Source organism: Macaca thibetana, chromosome 2, assembly GCF_024542745.1.
Source record: "Macaca thibetana thibetana isolate TM-01 chromosome 2, ASM2454274v1, whole genome shotgun sequence".
Classification (NCBI taxonomy): Eukaryota; Metazoa; Chordata; class Mammalia; order Primates; family Cercopithecidae; genus Macaca; species Macaca thibetana.
In genome coordinates this window covers 87,945,625-87,970,824 of record NC_065579.1, presented here as the reverse complement: position 1 = coordinate 87,970,824, position 25,200 = coordinate 87,945,625, and the positions used below count along the sequence as shown (strand labels likewise).

The 25,200-nt window shown below is 44.6% G+C and overlaps 3 protein-coding genes across 3 annotated transcripts in view; 1 reads left to right on the top strand and 2 right to left on the bottom strand.

Annotated features, from left to right (window-relative positions):
- Positions 1 to 24,303, bottom strand: part of LOC126948955 (5-hydroxytryptamine receptor 3C-like) — a 32,790-nt gene extending 8,487 nt beyond the window's left edge. Inside the window, exons 1-9 of the mRNA XM_050781381.1 lie at positions 24,237 to 24,303; positions 22,495 to 22,661; positions 22,026 to 22,070; positions 21,108 to 21,217; positions 20,360 to 20,529; positions 18,511 to 18,671; positions 17,468 to 17,672; positions 17,061 to 17,276; positions 16,632 to 16,980 (exon numbers count right to left, since the gene is read on the bottom strand). Of these exons, the coding sequence (XP_050637338.1) occupies positions 16,632 to 16,980; positions 17,061 to 17,276; positions 17,468 to 17,672; positions 18,511 to 18,671; positions 20,360 to 20,529; positions 21,108 to 21,217; positions 22,026 to 22,070; positions 22,495 to 22,661; positions 24,237 to 24,303 (1,490 nt within the window). The remainder of the gene's footprint in view (positions 1 to 16,631; positions 16,981 to 17,060; positions 17,277 to 17,467; positions 17,673 to 18,510; positions 18,672 to 20,359; positions 20,530 to 21,107; positions 21,218 to 22,025; positions 22,071 to 22,494; positions 22,662 to 24,236) is intronic.
- Positions 1 to 25,200, bottom strand: part of ABCF3 (ATP binding cassette subfamily F member 3) — a 291,373-nt gene that overhangs the window by 118,534 nt on the left and 147,639 nt on the right. The window lies entirely within an intron of this gene.
- PARL (presenilin associated rhomboid like) overlaps positions 9,537 to 25,200 on the top strand; it is a 231,691-nt gene continuing 216,027 nt past the window's right edge. The window contains exon 1 of the mRNA XM_050780194.1: positions 9,537 to 9,540. The gene's annotated coding sequence lies outside the window, so the exon portion shown is untranslated. The remainder of the gene's footprint in view (positions 9,541 to 25,200) is intronic.

Sequence of the window (25,200 nt, the reverse complement as noted above, 5' to 3'; positions counted from 1 at the left end):
CTTTTTGTTTTTGGTTAATAACATACCAATTTATTTTCAAACTTTATTAACATTATTGTATTTTTTTCTCTCAGGAAATATAAAGGTATGCTTATTCTGAAGTGCAGATTTTTAAAACTCTTCAAAATTAAAAGAAAAATGTAATTGTGGCAAATACACATGATATGGTTTGGCTGTGTCCCCACCCAAGTCTCAACTTGAATTCTGTCTCCCAGAATTCCCATGCATTGTGGGAGGGACCCAGGGGGAGATAACTGAATCATGGGGGCCAGTCTTTCCCATGCTATTCTCGTGATAGTGAACATGTTCCAGGAGATCTGATGGGTTTATCAGGGGTTTCTGCTTTTGCTTCTTCCTCATTCTCTTGCCACCACCATGTAAGAAGTGCCTTTCACCCTCCACCATGATTCTGAGGCCTCCCCAGCCATGTGGAACTGTAAGTCCAATTAAACCTCTTTTCATTCCCAGGTTCGGGTATGTTTTTATCACAAGCGTGAAAACTAACTGATACAATACATAGCATAAAATTTACCATCTTAACCATTTTTAAGTGTGCAACTAAGTAGTGTTAAGTACATTCACATTGTTGCACAGCCAATCTTCAAAACTCTTTTCATCTTTCAGAACTAAAACTCTATATCCCCTCTCCTCCTTTCCCTTAGCTTCTAGCAACCACCATTCTACTTTTTGTCTCTGTGAATTTGACTATTGTAGGTACCTCATATAAATGGGCTCATACATTATTTGTCTGTTTGTGACTTTATTTCGTTCAGCAAAATGTCCTCAAGTTTCATCCATGGTATAGCATGGGCCAGAACTTCCTTCCTTTGAAAGACTGAATAATATTGCGTTGAATGCATGTACCACATTTTGTTTACCCATTCATCTATTGGTGTCAAGAGTACTTTTTGCAGCATATTTGCTATAATTTGTCCAATAGCTTAGTACTTTGTACCAGCCAGAGACTGTTTTGGAATTACAAATTCACCACATTGCTTGAATCCCAAATCCTCTCATTCTTTTTTTTTAACAGTAGCATAGCATTCCATTATACGAATGTACCATGATTTATTAACTAGTGTGTTATTGATGGAAATTTCTCATTTTTTATATAGAAAGCAGCACTGCAATAAACATTTGGGTGTGTGAGTATGTATATTTAAGTATAAATGTAAGATAAATTCTTAGAAATGGAATTGCTAGGTCATATTTAATTTTGATCTATAAAGCCAAATTTCTAATAGAAAGTGTCATATGTTTTCTAACTACATCTCAATATCCAGAACTCATAAAACAAAGCATTAACAAATCCAATTATACTGAAAAAGAAAAGCTTTCTGCATGACAAAAACTCTTTAGCTAAATCAAAAGCAAATTACAAATTAGGAAAAAATATTTGCAACTTGTATCCTAGCAACAGACTAATCTTAATATAAGGCACTTCTCCTACAAATTGAGAAAGAAAAGACTCAATAGAAAAATAGGAAAAGCCCAGCTACAGTCAATTCAGGAAAAGAAATGTTGCAGCTTCTTTGCTCCTGTAGTTTGGTGAGCGGGACGGAGTGTTACAGCTCTTTAACTCCTGCAGTTCAGCAAGTTCCAAGTTCTTACGTCATGACCAGGAGGAATGAGGTACACTGACACTGGAGAGTGAGTAAGGCAGTGTAGAATTTTATTTTATTTTATTATTATTTTTTGAGACGGAGTGTTGCTCTGTGGCCCAGGCTGGAGTGCAGTGGCCAGATCTCAGCTCACTGCAAACTCCACCTCCCAGGTTCACGTCATTCTCCCTCTCCCGCCTCAGCCTCCCGAGTAGCTGGGACTACAGGCACCCGCCACCGCGCCCGGCTAATTTTTTGTATTTTTAGTAGAGACGGGGTTTCACTGTGTTAGCCAGGATGGTCTCGATCTCCTGACCTCGTGATCCGCCCGTGTCGGCCTCCCAAAGTGCTGGGATTACAGGCTTGAGCCACCACACCCGGCCTTTATTTTATTTTTAATTTTAATTAATATTTTTTTGAGAGAGAGTTTTGTTCTTGTTGCCCAGGCTGGAATGCAATGCCATGACCTCAGCTCACTGCAACCTCTGCCTCACAGGTTCAAGCAATTCTCCTGCTTCAGCCTCCTGAGTAGTTGGGATTACAGGTGTGTGCCACCACATTCAGCTAATTTTTTTTATTTTTTAGTAGAGACGGGGGTCTCACCATGTTGGCCAGGCTGGTCTTGAACTCCTGACCTCAGGTGATCTGTCCACCTCGGCCTCCAAAGTGCTGGGATTACAGGTGTGAACCACTGCACCTGGCCCAGAGTAGAATTTTATTGAACAACAGAAAGAAAGCTCTCAGCAGTGAGAGGGGACCCGAAACTGGGTTGCTGGCTGTGAGACTGAGTCTGGGATTTTTATGGGCTTAGGGGGAAATGTGTGCTGATTGGTTTATGGGTAGGCCTGGAAAAAGCACCATTCAGAAAGAGGTATGATCGTGTAAAGAACCAATCAAGGGCTGAAGTGAAGGTTTGGCCTGGGACCTTGGCCCAGGACTAGTCAGGGGCTGAACACACCAAACGGGAATGAAAGTTCTCACTCCGGTCTGTGGACTCTATCTGGAACTGGTAGTTTGGTGTTCAGGCTTCAGGCTGTCCTTGGCTTGAAGGTCGAGTTTCACCAGGGACCGTCCCCATCTGCCTAGGAATTTGTCTGCCTCCTATCTCTATCAGAAATATGGATGGCCCTTAAATATATAAAAAGTTAACTTCAACCATAATCAGAGAACTGCACACTAAAATTACACTAATATCACTGTTTCACCTTCCTAATTGGTAAAAATCTAAAAGTCTGACTACATATTCTGTTGGAGAGGCCGTGGGGAAAATGAGCACTTTCGCACGCTGCCTGCCTTTTGGTGAACAATTTTGCAGTATCCATCAGCTTTAAAATTATATATTCTCTTTGACTCAGTATCACACTTCTGGGAGTTTTCTTACCTGCACAATAAAGACATATAGTTTTTACAAGGTTATAAATTACAGTATTGTTTGTATAACAAAAGACAAAAACAACCAAAGAGTCTATCATTTGGGGACTGTGGCAGAGAGGACCCTCCTGTGGGCGACCAGGAGGTCCTGGTCAGGCCAGTGTGTGAGGCCCCAGGCCACAGCTAAGCCTCAGTCCACCAGGGGTGAGGCTGCTGTGCTTGAGGGCAGGAGGCTGGGCCCAGAAAGAGAAGGCTGTACCTAGTGCGGAAGAGCCGGGGGACCCAGATGGCTGTTTGTCAGTGAACATGGCAGAGTCTGAGCAACCCAGGTGCCATCTTCTGCTTCTGAGTGGCTCTGTCCACATGCTCCTGGACAGTCTGGCATAATCCATCATCATAGGGGATCCTCAAGAAGCTGTCCAGAGAGCTCAAGGAAAGTGAAAAATACATCTCCTGACAGTCCTTCCTGATACAAAAATATGAACTCATCCACTCATGCATTGGATGGTTAATAATCAAACATTAACTGAAAGGCAGGTGGTGCTGTCTTCTCTACTGACTGATCCTGCCCAGCTCATGGAACTGTGGAGAAAGGAACCTCGCACTTTTCTTCCCTCATGCTTGTGGTTGATTGATGGGAAAATAAGGCTTTTCTCCCCACCAACATTGTGTTTTCACTAAAGTTTCAGGCCTGTGCTCAGCTGCACGGTGGGTGAGTGCTGAGGCATGGAGTTGTCTCAGTATGTTTGGGCCTGGGGCAATAATTTCCAGCTTCTGGCCTGGTGTCATGCTGCAGATCGTCTGGGAAGAATGCCTGAGCTGATGGCCTGTGTAGACTGGCACATCGTCCCATCCCTGCTAACAGACTGGTAAAGGTTGGAGGCGACTGATCCGCAGATGGCCTGGAAAAGGAAGACCAAATCCCTCTACTTCCAAGGCATACTCCCAGAGGAGTTACTGACCTCCATTTCTGGAAGGCCCAGGGATTGGAGAGGGCAGGAGGCTGTAGCCATGAGGGAACTTAAAGTAGCCCCTCAACCCTGCAACATCTGTTTTAGCTGGATAAAGAGGAGGAGGAGGTAAGAGCTGATAACTGGGAAGCAAGGGTTGTTCTCTTCTGAACCTTCCTCTCCTTTGTGTTTGAAACTCGGAAAAGAAGAATAAACACCAGATGAGTTGCAGGAAAGAGTTATTATTGTTGTTGCTAATTAATTAATTAATTAATTTATTTTTGAGACAGAGTCTTGCTCTGTCACCCAGGCTGTAGTGCAATGGCGTGATCTCAGCTCACTGCAACCTCTGCCTCCCAGGTTCAAGCGATTCTCCTGCCTCAGCCTCCCAAGTAGCTGGGATTACAGGTGCCCACCACCATGCCCAGCTAATTTTTGTATTTTTAGTAGAGACGGGGTTTCGTCATGTTGGCCAGGCTGGTATCGAACTCCTCACCTCAGGTGATCTGCCCGCCTTGGCCTCCCAAAGTGCTGGGATTACAAACATGAGCCACCGTGCCCAGTCTGTTATTATTTTTAATGGGGAGGAGGGATTTCTTTTAATTCTAGTAAAGAAAGAGAAAACCCAAGCTAGTGATAATGTATAAAAAAGGAGAAAAATGAGTCTTGGAAAGATGAGGTGTCAGTTATAAATAATTGCTATGTGTGGGCAGCCTGATTTCCAAATCGAGAAATACCTTTCTTGCTATAAAACCTCTGGATTGCTCAGAGAGCTAAAACTTTTCCCTTGCATTTTTCTTTTATTAATTTGATATAATGATATTTTTTATAACTTTCTTCCCTTTAAAAAATGATCATTATAGAAACTTTAGATCACATGTTTATTGTAAGAAATTTCAAAAATATGGAGGAAGCCTGGGCACAGTGGCTCATGCCTGTAATCCCAGCACTTTGGGAGGCAGAGGCAGGTGGATTACTTGAGGCCAGGAGTTTGAGACCAGCCTGGCCTACATGGTGAAACCTCATCTCTATTAAACATATAAAAATTAGCCGGGCTTGGTGGTACGTGCCTGTCATCCCAGCTGGGAAGGCTGAGGCACGAGAATCTCTTGAACCTGGGAGGTGGAGGTTGCAGTGAGCCGAGATCACGCCACTGAAACATATAAAAATTAGCCAGGCTTGGTGGTGCATGCCTGTCATCCCAGCTGGGAAGGCTGAGGCACGAGAATATCTTGAACCTGGGAGGCGGAGTTTGCAGTGAGCCGAGATCACGCCACTGCACTCCAGCCTGGGTGATAGAGTGAGACTCTGTTTCCAAATAAAAAAATTAAAAAAAGAAAATATGAATGAGAAAAAAATTTATCTATATTTAAAATTTCAAGGCTAAAGAAGGATTAAGTGGCCAGTGTGGTGGCTCATGCCTGTAATCCCAACACTTTGGGAGGCCGAGGCGGGTGGATCTCTTGAGGCCAGGAGTTCAAGACCAGCCTGGCTAACACGGTGAAACCCCATCTCCACTAAAAACACAAAAATTAGCCAGGCGTGGTGGCATGTGCCTGTAATCCCAGTCATTTGGGAGGCTGAGGCAGGAGAATCTACTTGAACTCGGGAGGTGGAGGTTGCAGTGAGCAAATGATTGCACCATTGCACTCCAGCCTGGGCAACAAGAATGAAACTCCATCTCAAAAACAATACAAAACAAAATAAAGAAGGATTAAGTGAGCTAAAGTGTCAGATATTTACTTTAAAAGTCTATTTCTAGATCAATGCTGTCAAGTAGAATTTTCTGTGATGGAGGAAGTGGTCCATATCTGTACTATCCATTATAGTAGCCACTAGCTAAATATAACCAGTGAGTACTCGAAATGTGGCTAGTACAACTAAGGAACTGATTTTTAAATTTTATTTCATTTTGATTTATTAATTTTAATCTAAATAGCGGCATGTGGCCAGTGGCTACCATAGCGGACAGTATAGTGTCCACAGAGCCAGGATAGACTCAACCAAGTTGCTCCATGGCACTAGTTAGTTAGGAGTGGTGGTGGAGTGGTGATCTGAAGAAACTTATAGGATCCTTAGGGGTCTTTAAGACCACCAGAGACAGAATAAGTAATGCAGTATCTTGCTTTAGTTCCTAGAATACAGAACATCTTTTGAAAATTGGTGGTTCAGAATGTTTAAAATTATCCGTATTTTCTTTTCTGTGAAGGTTGAATGCTGTATGCCGTGTGTTCATTTCTCTGTTGTATGGTAATTTTTCTATTTGATTGACAGGAGCTCTTTATATATATATGTGTGTGTGTGTGTGTGTGTGTATATATATATGTCATATGAGTTGTGTCTGTTTTTTTCCAGTTTCTGGTTTGTCTTTTTTTTTTTTTAAGGTGGAGTCTCACTCTGATGCCCAGGCTGGAGTGCAATGGTGTAATCTCCGCTCACTGCAACCTCCAACTCCTGGGTTCAAGTGATTCTCCTGCCTCAGCCTCCCGAGTAGCCGGGATTACAGGCATGAGCCACCACTCCTGGCTAATTTTTGTATTTTAGTAGAGATGGGGTTTTACCACATTGGCCAGGCTGGTTTCAAACTCCTAGCCTCAAGAAACTGGCCTGCCTTGGCCTCCCAAAATGTTAGGATTACAGGTGTGAGCCACCATACCTGGTCTGGTTGGTCTTTTGATTTTGTTTATGTTGCTTTATTGGGTTTTTGTAGTTAGATCTATCAATCTTCTCTTTTATAGTTTTTTTTTAATAGTTACAAAGGCGTTTCCCATGTTAAGATTTTTTTAAATTTTTATTTTTTTAGAGCCCATGTTAAGATTTTAAAAGTCCTTCTTCTTTCTTCTGTGATTTCATTTTTAAAGTTTGCTCTATCTGGATTTCCTGGCTTTCCTCTAGGTCTTTGCTTTTGGAATGTGACTCTTACTTGTAGTTTGGCTCTAAGTTTGTCTGATTTTTCTCTGACTACTGTTTCATCATTGGGTTTATCTCCACCATATTTTTAGACTCTTGTGGTTGGGGGTGAGGAAAGAGACGGTGGGAGTTGTAGAAATTCTGTGTCACTTTGATCTACCTCTCTCCCTCAGGGCTGGCGTTTGTCCAGACTACGGCCATAGGTGGATACTTAGGCACCTTGGAATGGATATGTGGGGTGGAGTGGGATTGGTTTGGATCGTTGATTTGGGACCTAGTTGGTTGACCTCGCCTGGGTGCATGCCATGTGTTCTCTCACTGGGCACCAACTCCAGTCTCCTCTAACCAAGTCTGCTTTTCCTCAAACATAAAAATTTACAATTTTTTATCCCATTTTATAAATTTACTTGTTTCATTTTCAGTTTTGAAACAGCATTTTAACTTATTTGACTTTTTTTTTAATTGCACACATATAGTATTTCAGCTGCCTTGTGGGTTAAATAGACTTTTAAATATTCTAATTTGTTTATTGAATACTGCTTAAAATGTGTTTCTATGGAAAGCACGTTCTGAATTCCAAACTATTGATTTTATCAATTAACATTTGAAATACAGTTCATCTATAAGTTTGGTGATCATCTGAATGTAGTAACTAGTATTGCAAAAATATTTAAAACTTGGCAGTTCTTCAGTGTTACATCTGCGGTCTTTGAATGTCTGTATTTACTAGCTTATTCATTCCCTTCCTTCTTACAAAAAGGATTGAAGGTATCACACCCAAATGCATAGAACTGAAAATATAAAGGGAAGATAAGCAAGTAAAATTAATTTATCTAGTTTCATGCATGGTTGAAGACAATCTGCCAATGTTCTTTTAACATCAATAAATGAGCAGTGATTTTAATGAGTGATGACTTGAATCTAATGTAAGATTGAGTAAGTTAGTTCCACAAATAAGACTATAATTGCTAGTCAAAAAATAAAGTGAAAAACTATACGACGATGACTATGAACAAACCTACCACTCACAACAACATGGATAAATCTCACAAACATAATGTTGAGTAAATAAAGTCAGACACAAAAGAATAATACTGTAATACCATTTATACAAAATCTGAAAACTGGCTAAACTAATTTAGATGTCAGGTTAGTGACTAGCTTTGGAAAGTCTGAATAAGACAATGATTGGGATGAGCCCCAAAGGGGGTTTTCCCAAGAGTTGGTCTATTTCTTTACTTGGGTGGTGGTTATACAGGTGTGGTCCATATTAATAATTCACTGAGTGAATAATTCATTGACCTATATGATTTGCATACTTTTCTGTACATGTGTGATATTGCAAAAAAAAGTTCAAATAAAAAATAATCAAGTGATGGAACAAAAACTTTTCTTGTTGCATCTGATGTTTTGGTATGCCTGCTGTGTGTTGCACCTAGTATATTAAAAGACTGGATTAATGATTCAAAATATGGGTTAAGAATGACTGAATGTAGGCTGGGCACGGTGGCTCACACCTGTAATCCCGGCACTTTGGGAGGCCAAGGCAGGTGAATCACTTGAGCTCAGGAGTTAGAGACCAACCTGGCCAACAAGGTGAAACCCTGTCTCTACTAAAAAATACAAAAATTAGCTGAGTCTGGTGGCGGGCACCAGTAATCCCAGCTTCTCCGAAGGCTGAGGCAGGAGAATCGCTTGAACCCGGAAGGCAGAGGTTGCAGTGAGTCGAGATCGTGCTATTGCACTCTAGCCTGGGCAACAAGAGTGAAATATTGTCTCAAAAAAAAAAAAAAGACTGATTGAATGTTGAAATAAGAAACTGCTTTGGGTGACTAAGTGTCTCGAAGTGGCTCAGATAATGCATGAAAGATGGAATCTGCTGTAAGGCAGAGAAGAGTTAAAAGAAAGTACTTAAGATCCCTCAAACTGGGGATCTAAGTAGATCTTTGCTTAGCAAGTAGGAGGATATAGACAAGGGGTATGCTTTTCACTTTTGCCGGAGTAGAAAGTAGGCAAGCAGAGAGAACTACGGCTCCCCTGGTATCTAGTGAAGAGTATGATTAAAAAGTGTGGAGGCCATGCGCGGTGGCTCATTCCTATAATCCCAACACTTTGGGTGGCCAAGGTGGGCAGATCACCTGAGGTCAGGAGTTCGTGAACTATTCAACATGGTGAAACTAAAATACAAAAAATTAGTCGGGAGTGGTGGCAGGCGCCTGTAATCCCAGATACTTGGGAGACTGAGGCAAGAGAACTGCTTGAGCCTAGGAGGCAGAGGTTGCAGTGAGCCGAAATCACGCCATTGCACACCATAGCACTTCAGGTTGGGCTACAGAGTGAGACTCCTTGAAGGAAGGAAGGATAGATGGAAGGAAGGAAGGGAGGGAGGGAGGGAAAGAAAGAAGGAGGGAGGGAGGGAGGGAAAGAAGGAAGGAAGGAGGAAGAAAGAAAGAAAGAAGGAAAGAAGAAAAGAAAAGAAAAGAAAAAAGAAAAGAGCCAGCTAGCCGGGTGCAGTGGCTCACGCCTGTAATCCCAGCACTTTGGGAGGCTGAGGTGGGCAGATCACAAGGTCAGGAGATCGAGACCATCCTGGTTAACACGGTGAAACCCCGGCTCTACTAAAAATACAAAAATACAAAAAAAAAAAAAAAAAATTAGCTGGGCGTGGTGGCAGGCACCTGTAGTCCCAGCTACTTGGGAGGCCGGGGTGGGAGAATGGCTTGAACCCAGAAGGCGGAGCTTGCAGTGAGCTGAGATGGCACCACTGTACTCCAGCCTGGGTGACAGAGCGAGACTCCATCTCAAAAAAAAAAAAAAAAAAAAGAAGAAAGAAGGAAAGAAAAGAAAGGATCACGGCCGGGTGCAGTGACTCACGCCTGTAATTCCAGCACTTTGGAAAGCCGAGGTGGGTGGATTACCTGAGGTCAGGAGTTAGAGACCAGCCTGGCTAACATGGTGAAACCCCGTCTCTACTAAAAAAAAAAAAAAAAAAATACAAAAATTAGCAGATGTGGTGGTACACACCTGTAATCCCAGCTATTCCGGAGACTGAGGCACAAGAATCACTTGCATCTGGGAGGTGGAGGTTACAGTGAACTGAGATCACACCACTGCACTCCAGCCTGGGCGACAGAGCAAGATTCTGTCTCCAAAAAAAAAAAAAACAAAGTGTGTAGCAAAAGCTAGGGAGTAAAAAGAGACCCATATCTAGAAAATGTTGGCTTTGGATAATTTGACAGAATTACTAAATTACCCTGAAGGGAAGAATCTTAAAGAATGACTTATTTCCTAATTGTGTTTATCTTCTATCTCCTGAGTTGCACCTTTATAAGTCATCACGCTTGCTTGTAAGAAGCTGCAAACCTCCTGGTGTTCCTTGCAACAGATGGCCTCACATGTAGTAGAACATTCTCATGGTGTATTTTATTTTATTTATTTTTTATTTTTATTTATTTATTTATTTTTGAGAAGGAGCCTCACCTGATCACCCAGGCTGGAGTGCAGTGGCCCAAACTTGGCTCACTGCAACCTCTGCCTCCTAGGTTCAAGCAATTCTCCTGCCTTAGCCTCCTGAGTAGCTGGGATTACAGGCACCTGCCACCACGCTCGGCTAATTTTTTGTATTTTAGTAAAGATGGGGTTTCACCATATTGGTCAGGCTGGTATCAAACTCCTGGCCTCAGGTGATCCGCCCCCCTCGGCCTCCCAAAGTGCTAGGATTACAGGCATGAGCCACCGTGCCTGGCCGTCATAGTGTATTTTAAGTGCTACTTATTTTGTATAGATTTTGACATCTATGCCATATATATGGAATAATCAGTATCATGAGCATCACCTTTGAATTATTAAGGATGATGATCTAGACGAGTTTTCCTAAATGTCAGATGTGGATGAGAGGTTTGCAACAAGCTAGTGAAATCATTAAGGAGAAATGATAGTGAAAGGGTTGGTATAAGGAAAAAATACAGGGGCTAGGCACAGTGGCTCATGCCTGTAATCCCAGCACTTTGGGAGGCTGAGAAGGGTGGATCACAAGGTCAGAAGTTCAAGACCAGCCTGGCCAACATGGTAAAACCCCGTCTCTACAAAAACTAAAACAAAAAATTAGCCAGGTGCAGTGGCAGGTGCCTGTAATCCCAGCTACTTGGGAGACTGAGCAGGAGAATCGCTGGAACCCGGGTGGCAGAGGTTGCAGTGAACCAAGATTGTGCCACTGCACTGCAGCCTGGACAACAAGAGTGAAACTGTCTCAAAAAAAAAAAAAAAAAAAAAAAAGAAAAAGAAAGAAAAGGAAAAAGTCAGGAAGAGTAATGGAGGAAGGAGAGAGCGAGAGGGAGTAGTGAAGAGCAGACAGATGAGCTTAGTTTTCAGATAAACAAATAGAGATGAAGGAAGAGAGGGGATAAGTGTGAAATATGGTATTGTCCATAGACATGTTGGATTTCTAGAAGATGGAAGGAATCAAAGATAATGATGAGACAAAAACATACCCTAAGAGGCCAGACGTGGTGGCTCATGCCTGCAATTCCAGCACTTAGGGAGGCCGAGGCAGGTGGATCACTTGAGGTCAGGAGTTTGAGACCAGTCTGGCCAACATGGCAAAACTCTGTCTCCACTAAAAATATTTTAAAAAATTAGCTGGGCATTGTGGTGCGCACCTGTAATCCCAGCTAGTCGGGAGGCTGTAGAAGGAGAATTGCTTGAACCCAGGAAGCAGAGGTTGCAGTGAGCCAAGATCACACCATTGCACTCCAGCCTGGGCAACGGAGTGAGACTCTGTTTCAAAACAAAACAAAACAAAAAAACAAAAAAACCCAAAAAACATACCATAAGAATGGTCAGATATATGAATTACTGAAAGAATAAGTAGGAAGAAATTATTCTTGGAGAAAGTCTTCTGAGAATTATTTAAATAATAAGAAAATTGGCTAGGCGTGGTGGCTCACGCCTGTAATCCCAACACTTTGGGAGGCCGAGGCGGCTGGATCACCAGAGGTCAGGAGTTCAAAACCAGCCTGACCAACATGGTGAAACCCTGTCTCTACTAAAAAAAAAAAAAAAAAAAAAAAAAAATTAGCCAGGCCTGGTGGCAGATGCCTGTAATCCCAGCTACTTGGGATGCTGAGGCAGGAGAATCGCTTGAACCTGGGAGGCGGAGGTTGCAGTGAGCCAAGATCACGTCACTGCACTCCAGTCTGGGAGACAGAGCAAGACTCCATGGAAAAAAAAAAGAATAGAAAGAAAGAAAGAAAATAAACAATGAGACGTGAAGAGGTTGTGAGCATGACCCTAGATGCTGCCAAGGAAAGGAAAGAGTGGGACATGAGTAGAAATTACCCAAGAAGTTAGACAATAATCAAGCATTTGATGAGAGTAGTGTATCCAGGGCCAATTGTCTTATTTTTACAGAGTTCATAAATTTCCAATGTACACACCTACAGAGGTTTTTAATAAAAAATAAAGGACAAAAAATAAAGTTATGATCACAAGGGCTACTGTGTGTGTGTGTGTGTGTGTGCACGCGCGCGCGTGTGTGTGTGTATATTTATTTCTTTATTGAGACGGAGTCTCACTCTGTAGCCAAGGCTGGAGTGCAGTGGGGCGATCACAGCGCACTGCACTGTAGACCTCCTGGGCTCAAGCGATCCTCCCACCTCAGCCCCTCAAGTAGCTGGGACTGCAGGCACACGCCACCATGCCCAGCTGATTTTTGTTTGTTGTTGTCGCTGTTGTAGAAAAGAAGTCTTGTTATGTTGCCCAGGCTGATCTCAAACTCCTGGGCTGAAGCAATCCTCCTGCCGAGGCCTTCCAAAGTTTTGGGATTACACGCATGAGCCACTACACCCCTCATTTTCTCTTTTTTAAAATGAGAGATATCAGAAACCAGAACCATTCCCTCCCAAATTGTGAAACACCGCTAATGTTCCTGCTGGCCTATGTTGGCTAGTAGTAGTTTAATATATTTTGCCTCATTGTCAGGTCATATTTTACCCCACAAGTCTCACTTCCACCTGAACATATCAGCAGAATGTTCTTTTGCAAAGGGCATTGTCAAACAAAAGTCTTAGCATGGAAAACCTCAAGTTGCATATGTATGAAAAAAATCGCAAGATGACATCTAGAGAAATATAAATGTGGAAATGGGGAAGGAAAATAAATCATAAAAAAGTGATCTTAAGAAATTTGAAATTCCTCAATGGCTTAATAGACATTCTTCATTTTAAGTTATTGGCAAAAACCAAGTGAGTTTCTGAGTGGGAAATATGTTCCAAGTAATGGAAAGAAGAAGGAAACAAGAGAATCTGATATCAGAAATGCCTTTGCCAGGATATAAGTAACATCTCCAAGAACTCAGAGATAGTTGACACATGAAGATGTGTTGCGTTAATTTTCCACATTTGATAAAGAAAATAAAATAAAATATGTTGGGAAGGGATTTACAGTTAGAGCTAGTAAAATGTGGATTTTGGCTGGCTGGCATTCATTCACACATTTACTCATTCAACAAGGCTGTATTTACTTCTCAAAAGAAGACACATGTGTGGCCAAGAAGAATGTGAGAAAATGCTCAATATCACTAAGTGTTAGGGAAATGCAATCCAAACTACAATGACATATCATCTCACTCCAGTCAGATTGGCTGTTATGTAAAAGTTGGAAAAAAATAACAGATGCTGGAGAGGTTGTGGAGGAAAGAGAACATGTATATGCTGCTGGTGGGAATGCAAATTAGTTCAGCCACTGTGGAAAGCAGTGTGGAGATTTCTCAAAGAACTTAAAATAGAGCTACCATTTGACCCAGCAATTCTATCACAGATATATACTCAAATGAATGTAAATCATTCTACCATAAAGACCCATGCAAATGTATGTTCATTTTAGGACTATTCACAATAGCAGACATGGAATCAACCTAGAAGCACATCAATGGTAGACTGGATAAAGAAAATACGGTACATATGCACATGGAATACTACACGGTCATAAAAAAGGAGATAATGGCCTTTGTAGAAACATGGATGGAGCCAGAGGCCTTATCTTAAGAGAATTAACACAGGAACAGAAAACTAAGTACTGCCAGGCGCAGTGGCTCAGCCTGTAATCCCAACACTTTCAGAGGCCGAGACAGGTGGATCACCTGAGGTCAGGAGTTTGAGACCAGCCTGACCAACATAGTGAGAACCTGTCTCTACTAAAAATACAAAATTAGCCGGGTGTAGTGGTGGGTGCTTGTAAAGGCCGGGCACATTGTCTCATGCCTGTAATCCCAGCACTTTGGGAGGCTGAGGCAGGTGGATCACAAGGTCAAGAGATTGAGATCATCCTGGCCAACATGGTGAAACCTGTCTCTATTGAAAATACAAAATATTAGCTGGGCATGTTGGCGGGCCCCTGTAGTCCCAGCTACTGGGGAGGCTGAGGCAGGAGAATCACTTGAACCGGGGAGGTGGAGGTTGCAGTGAACTGAGATCGTGCTGCTGCACTCCAGCATGGTGACAGAGCGAGACTCCATCTCAAAAAGAAAAAGAAAACCAAGTACTTCATGTTCCCACTTATAAGCGAGAGCTAAACACTGAATACACATGGACACGAAGAAGGGAACAATAGACACTGGGGCCTACTTGAGGATGGAGGGTGGGGGGAGGATGATGATTGAAAAACTACCTATCAGGTGGCCGGGCACAGTGGCTCACACCTGTAATCCCAGCACTTTGGGAGACCAAGACAGGCGGATCACCTGAGGTCAGGAGTTTGAGACCAGCCTGACCAACATGGAGAAACCACGTCTCTACTAAAAATACAAAATTAACTGGGCATGGTAGTGCACGCCTGTAATCCCAGCTACTTGGGAGGCTGAGGCAGAAGAATAGCTTGAACCCGGGAAGTGGAGGTTGCCATGAGCCAAGATCACGCCATTGCACCCCAGCCTGGGCAACAAGAGCAAAACTCTATCTCAACAAAAAAAAAAAAAAAAAAGAAAAAAAAGAAAAAAAAAACCAACCGAACAAAAAAAACTACCTATCGGATATTAAGCTGGATGACAATATTATCTGTACACCAAACCCCTGCGATATGTAATTTACCCAGGTAACAAACCTGCACATGTACCCCTTGAACCTAAAAGCTGGAAAGAAAAAAACAAAAAAACCCAAGTCTGTATTAAGTATCCATGATGTGCCAGATGTGGTACCATGCGCTAAACTACAAAAATGGATGAGACATTGACCCTGATCTTTATGAAAGCACACTCTTAGGGGAGGCAGAAGGGTAAACGAATAAATCCCTGAAATGTGTTTATCCAATTGAAATATCCAGAAATTTGTCTCTGGTGTTTTTTGACTTTCCCTTTCAATTTCTGTTTCTCCTCAGGGTCTTGCTCGCAGCTAGCTATTAGAATTCTCCCATGATTATAGCTGCTGATGAAAGTGTGAAATACTTTTTTTTTTTTTGAGACAGAGTCTTGCTCTGTCACCCAGCCTGGAGTACAGTGGCACAATCTCGGCTCATTGCAATCTCCGCCTTCCAGGTTCAATCAATTCTTCTGCCTCAGCCTCCAAAGTAGCTGGGACTACAGGTGCCCACCACCACGCCCGGCTAGTTTTTGTATTTTTAGTAGAGATGGGGTTTCACCATATTGGCCAGACTGGTCTTGAACTCCTGACCTTGAGATCCACCCGCCTCAGCCTCCCAAAGTGCTAGGATTACAGGCATGAGCTACCGAGCCCTGCTGTGAACTACTATTAACAGGGAACTTAAAAAACTTTTTTTGGTTTTATTTTATTTTTAAGAGACTGGTTCTTGCTCTGTTGCCCAAGCTGGATTGCAAGGGTGCGATCATGGCTCCCTGTAACTTTGAACTGGGCTCCAGCGATCCTTCTACTTTAGTCCCTCGAGTAGCTAGGACTACAGGCATGTACCATTGCACCTGGCTAATTTTTAATTAATTAGTTAATTATTATTTTTGTAGAGACAAGGTCTCTCTTTGTTGCCCAGGCTGGGCTCAAACTCCTGGCCTCTCTCCTTGGCCTCCTAAAGTGCTGGGATTACAGGCATAAGCCACCCAGCCTCAAGCACGCATATTTAGAAATCCCACTCTGTTTGATGTTATGAAGTAAGAGAAACCCGTTAGAATAAAAAAGAATGACATAATGTATGATTTATTTTAAAGAGCAATTTCAGGAATGAGAGGTGAAGGAAAGTGAAAAAGAAATGGTTGCTGAAAGGAACACTTTGCATTTGTAAATATTTTATTGCAAATGAAATAATTTCTCACAAATAAGACTTGTCTTTCTTATTCTTATAAAACTCTGAAAGTGTCTAAAACCCTTAACATCACATCAGATTACACCTGCTTAGGGGGAAGTATCAAAGCTTCTGCAAGAGGAGTCTCCACCCCAGAGTTTGTAATAAATATAACGAAGAGGGCTGGATGAGGTGGCTCACGCTTGTAATCCCAGCACTTTGGGAGGCCGAGGCAGGCAGAACACTTGAGGTCAGGAGTTCCAGACCAGCCTGGCCAACATGGCGAAACCCCGTCTCTACTAAAAATACAAAAATTACCTGGGTGTGATGGTGTGCACCTGTAATCCCAGCTACTCAGGAGGCTGAGGTATGAGAATCACTTGAGCCTGGGAGGTGGAGGTTGCAGTGAGCTGAGATGGCACCACTGCACTCCAGCCTGGGTGACAGAGCAAGACTCTGTCTCAATAAATAAATAAACAAACAAACAAACTGAAGAGCCAGTAGTTCCTGGAAAGTTGTTTATTGGGGTGATTGATCAAGGAGAGACTCCACTGACCTGGACTTCCATTGATCAGGGAGTGAGGAGTTAGGTGGTAGCTCAGGGAGACTGAAGGTGAGCAGGAATACGCAGCCTGAGCAACAGACAGGAAATTGTCCAGGGCCATCCTGAACCTGCTTGGTAGTACTGTGCTGGAGTTTTTGGAATTTAGAAGGGGACATGGTAGTCACTGGGGATAAGTGGCTAAGATAAGGAAAGTGAGTCTGGTAGAGCAGGGTGTCTATCGCGTGGCTGAACTGCACCCACTGCTCCATTAGCTGGGTCTTTGTGCATCCTGAGCCCCCATCTAGCTCGGTCTCTCTGGGTCCCAGCTGCTTCCCTGTTAACTCCCCCGCCTCCTTTGTGCCTGTGGAGAGGACAGAGGCTCAGCCATGAAGTGGGAAGGGACAGGATTAGAGGAGTGTGGGCAGTGCTGACTTCCCTCACCAGGCAGGTGGGTGGGGGTGAGACCCAGGCCTTTATTTCCCTTCCAGGCTGCAGTGGGACAGCATCTCCCTGGGCTGGTGCAGTGGAGCAGCAGGGAGTGGAACCACAGAGGCAGGGGTGCGGGCTGGGTGGTGGCCACGTGCAGCAGGTAGGTAATGAAGATGGTCTCCAGCAGGCTGCCCACCATCAGGGAGAGGGACAGGGCGAAGTAGACACCTGAGGGCAGAACAAATTATAAGTAAACCAGGCAAATTTATCTGTAAGTATTTCTCATGCCTCTTTCCTAAATCCAGTCTTCTTTCACAGCCCCTTCCTTCCTTCCTTCGGCGGAGCAGCAGCCATTTCTCCTGGCCCTCCTCCCTGGCCCTGGGTGCCTTTTCTCCTCCGGAAAGTGGGAGGAGCCATACTGATGAAGGGGTTGCCACTGGCAGGAAGCAAGTCATTCATCATGAGCAGGAGGACGTTGCAGCCCAGCAGAAGCGTTATCTTGAATGGGGCGTGATTCTCGCTCTCTGCTGGCAGGTAGAAGCTGAGGGCGTCAATGGCAATCAGAAAGCTACTGGGCACCAGCAGGTTTATGATGTAGAGGCTGGGCCTGTGCCTGATGGCCACCTGGAAAGAGACCAGAGAAGATGGCAGATAAATAGATGGCAGAGGGCTCAATTTGTATATCTGACCCCAATCCTTGCCAATGTGCTGTGAGGCTGCTGGGGACGATCTTTTTAAGTAACATATGCATATTTAATTGTGCTCGTCTACATAGCGGCCTCTGATTTGTTGTCTAATTTGCATTCATTTTTAACCTACTAGGAACACAATGACTGGAGAATTTTAGGTGCAAGTGGACCCTTGAAGTCATTGTGAGCAGTAGGGGTGAGCTGTTCCATTCTGAGTGGCAGGGCTTATTACAGTCCAGCCATTCCTCCCCTCTCCAGAGCAGCAGCGGGTGAATGAGGAGTGGGTGAATGGGGAGCGGGGGAGGCCTTGGGGATCCTGCTTCAGGGTAATTAGGTAGATGGGGCAGTGGGGAGCAGGCGCCCAACCCTCTGGAACTTTTTTTTTTTTTTTGAGATGGAGTCTCACTGTCTTGCCCAGGCTGGAGTGCAGGGGCACTATCTCAGCTCACTGCAGCCTCCACCTCCTGGGTTCAAGCGATTCTCCTGTCTCAGCCTCCCGAGTAGCTGGAACTACAGGCATGTACCACCACACCTGGCTAATTTTTTTTTTTTTTTTTTAGTAGAGACGGGGTTTCACCATGTTGGCCAGGCTGGTCTTGAACTCCTGACCTCAGGTGATCCGCCCACCTCGGCCTCCCAAAGTGTTGGGATTACAGGGGTGAACCACTGATCCCGGCCTGGAGCTTCTTTTTCACTTCCCAAAGAGCATTAGGTCAAGAGGACAATCACGAAGCTGCTGGGATCAGAAGTCAAACAGGGACCCCTGGACTCACATAGAACATGATCTGGTCATATAGGTTGTTGCCCATGGACATCTTTGGGGTGGCCTTGTTGATGCCCAAGAGCTCCCACTCCCCCTGGGTTCGGATGACATTGTGAGACGTGTCTGTGATCTCCCACACCTCCTTGTCCATGCCCAGCAGCATGCCGTCCACTGGAAGGGAGGCCGGTCAGTTCATTACTACACAGGTAAGTCTGCCCACGAAATTGGATTCCTCCCCCACTGAGCTTCTAAAACAAATTTTCGTCTGTCCTTTTAAAGCAGGGTATTCTGGTTTTCTCAGAAGTGGGTTACCTGACTAGCAATTCATACGTGTGTGGGCAGCAGCATTAATTTCTTTTGTTGTTGAAAACAAGAGTGAATCTAGTTCATTATGGGAATATTGGATATGACTCAAATGTGAGTCAAGAACTTTTGGAGTCGTTCCTATTTTCCTTCTCAGTCCCCCAGTTGTATGGTGGTGTTTTAGTGGAATCAAGCTTGAAGAGCTCAATATTTTAATAATTATATGCATGCCCACTTTGATGGTTTTAGTTTATCCAAATCTGCCACGTGACACCTGGTGGCATTCGGTTATATTAATTTACCGGTTTTTAAGTGTGTTAGCTATTAGAGTTAAAAGATTTGAGCTAAAAATTATAGGTGTGCAGCAGCTCAGAGTCAGCTGGGCCTCATTTGGCACAAGGGCCGCCCAGCTTGTAAAGCAGCAGTTCTTAACCCTGTCTGCATGTTAGCATCACCTGGGCCCCACCTGGGACAATTTAATTGGCATCTGGGGTGATGTGCAGTTATTAGGATTTTTTTTTGTTTTTGTTTTGTTTTGTTTTGTTTTTGAGACAGAGTCTCGCTCTGTCGCCCAGGCTGGAGTGCAGTGGTGCAATCTCGGCTCACTGCAACCTCTCCCTCCCGAGTTTCACACCATTCTCCTGCCTCAGCTTCCCTAGTAGCTGGGACTACAGGCGCCCGCCACTATGACCGGCTGATTTTTTGTATATTTAGCAGAGACGGGGTTTCACTGTGTTAGTCAGGATGGTCTGGATCTCGTGACCTCATGATCCGCCGGTCTTGGCCTCCCAAAGTGCTGGGATTACAGACGTGAGCCGCTGCGCCCGGCCTGTTTTGTTTTTTTTTTTTTTTTTCTTTTTGGAGACGGAGTCTTGCTCTGTCGCCCAGGCTGGAGTGCAGTGGCACGATCTCGGCTCACTGCAAGCTCTGCCTCCCAGGTCATGCCATTCTCCTGCCTCAGCCTCCCAAGTAGCTGGGACTACAGCTGTCCGCCACCACGCCTGGCTAATTTTTTTTTTTGTACTTTTAGTAGAGACAGGGTTTCACTGTGTTAGCCAGGATGGTCTCAATCTCCTGACCTTGTGATCCGCCTGCCTCGGTCTCCCAAAGTGCTGGGATTACAGGCATGAGCCACCGCACCCGGCCCTGTTTTTTGTTTTAAAAACAGAGTCTCACTCTGTCACTCAGGCTGGAATGCAGTGTGCAATCACAGCTCACTGCAGCCTCAGCCTCTGTGGCTCAAATGATCCTCCTGCCTCAGCCTCCCAAGTAGCTGGGGCTAATTCTTTTTATATTTTGTAGAGATCGAGGTCTCACTATGTTGCCCAGGCTGGTCTCAAACTCCTGAGCACAAGTGTTCGTCCCGCCTTTGCCTCCCAAAGTGCTGAGATTACAGTGTGAGCCACTGTGCCTGGACAGTTATTGGTATTTTCAAAAAGCTTTGTTAGGCCACCAGAGTGGAGCAACACTGATCCAAAACCTTTTCTAACGATACCTACACCACTCAAATGTCTTTCCCTGAATCTTAAACAGCTACCAAAATGTGTCACACTTACCTGTGTGGAGGAAAGAACTGAAGGTGAAGGTACAGTTCTGTTGGTCAAAAGGGAAGTAGAAGATGTCCAGGTTACAGATGCTGGTCACCCTCATTGGCTTATTGTACTTTATTTGACCTTCACTGCTGATATAGGCAGTGAGACCTGAAGGCATCTGAGACACATCCATGCTGTTTGGGGAAGGAAGGGAAGAGATGGAGGCTTTATCAGCTCTTGTCTCCCTTCCTTCCAGGGCCTCCCCTGCTGTGCTCTCCTTCTAGGCTCTTTCTCTTTTTATTTATTTTTTGTTTTTGAGACAAAGTTTCACTCTTGTTGCCCAGGCTGGAGTTCAGTGACTCAATCTCGGCTCACTGCAACCTCTGCCTCCCAGGTTCAAGCAATTCTCCTGCCTCAGCCTCCCGATTAGCTGGAATTACAGGCGCCCACCACCACACCCGGCTAATTTTGTATTTTTATTAGAGATATGGTTTCAACATGTTGGTCAGCCTGGTCTCGAACTCCTGACCTCAGGTGATCCACTTGCCTCGGCCTCCCAAATTGCTGGGATTACAGGCGTGAGCCACCTTGCCTGGCCCTGGGCTCTTTCTTTAATGTCACTCTCTCGCCTCTTCTACTTGTAGTGATTTGTGGAAGTCGGTTTGTCGAGACTGTGTGCCTGAATCTTTTGGTGGCCCCATGCCCTGTGCTGACCCTAGGCTGTTCTTGGCAGATGAGGTTTCACGTTGGCTTCCCCAGCCTGGATACGCACGATTCCATGATAAAGATGTCTGGGAGCCACAGGTTTTCAGCTAATACCGTGAGTTTATTGATGCCAACACACTCTTTTGGGTTCCAACTAATGAAAGGATTGTCCCACACCTGCATCAGGGCAGTGAGGGACAGAGGTGAGTGATGGTGAGCTTCTCCTGTCGGCCTCTCCCACCCTTTCCATTCTTCTTTACACCTTGATCCTCCCACTCCCATTTGTGACCCTAATGACCACAGCCTATCCCCCCCATTCTTGATTTAACAAAGTGTCACCAGAAAAGTGCCCCTTGATAGCTTTTGTCAGGTAGATATTAAATATGGCCTAAAATCACTTGGAGCTAGGACCACACCAATATATTGGCCTGCAACCACTTAGCATTTTTTTTTTTTTTGAGTTGCTATTTCTTCCTTCCTAAGATTCCCGGGGAGGTTTGGGTTCCCACGGTGAGTCCAATTCTACATGGAGTTATTTTGTCCCAGATCCCAAAAAAAGTTATACTTTGGGTAGAGGTTTGAACTAGAAAACTTTTAAGTCACTTTTGTGTGTGTGTGTGTGTGTGTGAGATGGAGTTTCGCTCTTGTCACCTAGGCTGGGGTGCAGTGGCACAATCTTGGCTCTCTGCAACCTCTGCCTCCCTGGTTCAAGCAATTCTTCTGTCTCAGCCTCTCGAATAGCTGGGATTACAGGCACCTGCCACCACACCCAGATAATTTTTGTATTTTTATTAGCGATGGAGTTTTACCATGTTGGTCAGGCTGGTCTCGAACTCCTGACCTCAGGTGATCCACCTGCCTCGGCCTCCCAAAGTGCTGGGATTACAGGCGTGAGCCACCGCTCCTGGCCCCTTTAAGTCACTTCTAACTCCTCAGGCTTAAAATTATAAATGAAGTGGGGAGGAGATACTTGAATCTGCCTTACCAAATCCATCCACAGGAATGACGTCAGCAGCTGGAGCTGTGCATCCTGACGAGGAAATTTCCATGCAGGATTATTAGTGTAAAAAGGTTTGGCCCATGTCCACCTCATATTCCCACCAATATTTACTAATTTATTGGGTCAGGCATTGTTGTAGATGCTGAATTGTCTTTTCCTCACTTGTTTCCCTTGTGTCTACGGGCAATTCTGATTTTAATTAATATACAGACTACTTTTTTCTAGAGAATTCTAGAAACGACAGGATTCAAAGACAAATGGCTTCCTGAAAAAATATCACTGTAGTATTCTTCTTCGTGCCTCTCCATTGCATAGGAAAACCATCTAACTTGTGTTAAATCCATCCAGGGTACCTCTTGTTCACCACGGGGCCAGGGCCATGTTGGGTTGACAGGGCAGAGGGTCCTTGTTCCTTATTAGAAGCCATGGTAAAGATGCAGGGACTAAATCTCACCACTCCCAGGATGGCAGACAGGGTGAAGGAGATGTTGACATGGGTAGGGATGCTGTAGTTGGTGAATGGACAGAAGGCCTTTCTGTCAAACACTGCTTGGAAGGCAGCAGGGTCAACCCCATGCTGGTCAAAGCCTGAGCAATTGATGGTAAAAGCGTCGCCTTTTCCTATAGAGAGCAGAGACTCCGTGAGAGAGGGACTCTATTTCCAGGGCTGGAGTCTCTCTGTAGAGAGACAAAATAGGGGATATACTGAGAGGAGCAGGTGAGCCCCTCCTTCCCATGCCAAGACTCCCAAGGCCATGGTTGGGGGATGATGGGCTGGGCTGGTAGGCAAATGGTGGAAGTTGATGTGGTGAGCTGAGGTCAGGGCTCTATTCTCATTCCCATTGTTTCATCCTCATGCAAAGTTTGCCCAAATCTGTATGAAAACTTGGCTTAAGTGCAATGGCAGCTACTTCCAAGAGTCCTTTAATGTACCCGTCGCAAGGCTCTTGGCTCACCTAGCAGTAGAACTGCCCAAATCTTGTGGTCCAGGTCACCTAAAAATCGATGCTAATGCATTTCTCTCTCTAACTCTTAGGATCTTAGGTCTACTGAAGGCAAGAACTGATTTATCAAGAGGATAAGAGACATTTTACACAACTGTGCTTACTAGGTAGATATGGGAAACGTAGTAGGTATCTGACTAGGTGCTTACCTTGGTGCTATGCATTCATTTTGCTCTTCTCAGATTTAGTGACCTCAGTTATCTTGTGGGTTATTTCTAGCATTGGGATCACGAGGTGACATCACTGAGCATACAGCATTTGTTCAGTCACAAAGTGAGGCCGGTGTGCCAGGCGCGGTGGCTCATGCCTGTAATCCCAGCACTTTGGGAGGCCGAGGTGGGTGGATCATAAGGTCAAGAGATCGAGACCATCCTGGCCAACATGGTGAAACCCCATCTCTACTAAAAATACAAAAATCAGCTGGGTGTGGTGGTGTGCGCCTGTAATCCCAACTATTCAGGAAGCTAAGTCAGGAGAATCACTTGAACCTGGGAGGCGGAGGTTGCAGTGAGCCGAGATCATGCCACTGCACTCCAGCCTGGGCAACAGAGTGAGACTCCATGTCAAAAAACAAACAACAACAAAAAACAAAAAACCACAAAGTGAGACCGGTGCAGATATCGTCTCTTGGCCACGGCCAGGGAGCCATCTGGGTAGTACCTGAGTCGCATCTTCGCCCCATTGCCATCATTATATGGTTCTTTTCTCTGCCTCCTTCTCTCTATCTCCATCTCTTTCCATAATATTTAAGGTACGTGCCCAGATTGGGAACAAATATTACTTCATGGAAGCAAAATATCTACTCATTTCCACCTCAGATTGTCCCCTCCCTCAGGGCATGTTTAAAATCAGCAGCTACTCTTCCCATAGATATCACATCAAGAGAAACAGAGACAAGGAGGGGGGAAGAGGGTTGAGGCAGAGGAGCATCAGAAGTCGGTGAAAAGGTGGAATTGGAGAAGTGGTGAAATGAGACGGTTTGATAGATCCCTGTGCAGGCAGGAATAGAGAAAGTCTGTTTGTACTCATCAGTGAAATGTTTTTCTACCTGTCAGCAAAAGGAAATCAGGACACAGACATTATGGAAGAAATATTTAACACGTTCATTCTGAATGCCCTCCAAGTGCTAGAGGTGAGTCCAGGTGTCCCTCAGAACCACATTCTGGTCTTCCCTGTTCTTGTCCCATCTTACCTTGAAGCAGAAGACTGACAGTGAGGCAGAGGAGGACACCCCCCCTCGCAGGCCACCCTCCTTCCATTCTTCTTTCTGGACTCTTCTCTGGGGACTCACCAGGAGCCCCCAAACGCTGGAGCTTAAAGGAGCTCAGACCACACCTTGCTTGCTGGTTTTGAATACTACTCATGGCAAGTGACCACTCCCTGTGAGAGCCTGTGGCCAGAGAGGTCCCACCAAGTGTCCTGCGTTGGCTCTGCCCAGGTGCACCTTCCGGGCTCCAGGCAGGCAGAAAATTGGGCGGACACTGGGGAGAAGCATTCTGTTTGGCAGCTGTGTGCTGAGATCCAAAACAAAATAATGTGCCTTAATGAGAGAATGTGGGCTGGGGAAATTAGGATTGTGTGCTTCTGAGACCAGGGACTCTGCAGATTTGGAAAGGTGGCAATACTTAGTGATTTGGTTATGAATACCAAAGTATATCTTTTTTTTTTTTTTGAGACAGAGTTTCACTCTGTTGCCCAGGCTGGAGTGCAGTGGCGCCATCTCGGCTCCCTGCAACCTCCACCTCCCTGGTTCAAGTGATTCTCTTGCCTTAGCCTCCGGAGTAGCTGGGACTATAGGCACCCGCCACCACGCCCGGCTACTTTTTTGTATTTTTAGTAGAGACGGGGTTTCACTGTGTTAGCCAGGATGGTCTCAATCTCCTGACCTCATGATCCGCCCGCCTTGGACTCCCAAAGTGCTGGGATTATAGGCCTGAGCCACCAAGCCCGGCCCCCTTACCAAAGTATCTTACAGCTTTTGTTGACAGTGGAATTATTCCAAATGCCAAATTATAAAGCTTGGTTCATGCATTCATCATCTAGTGTCTGTACTTTTCCAGTAGCCCCTAACTAGATTTTCTCTTTACAGTGTCTCTGCCTTTCTGATTTATTCTCCCCAAACCAATGTTCTCTATATAATTTTTAGGCTATGCATT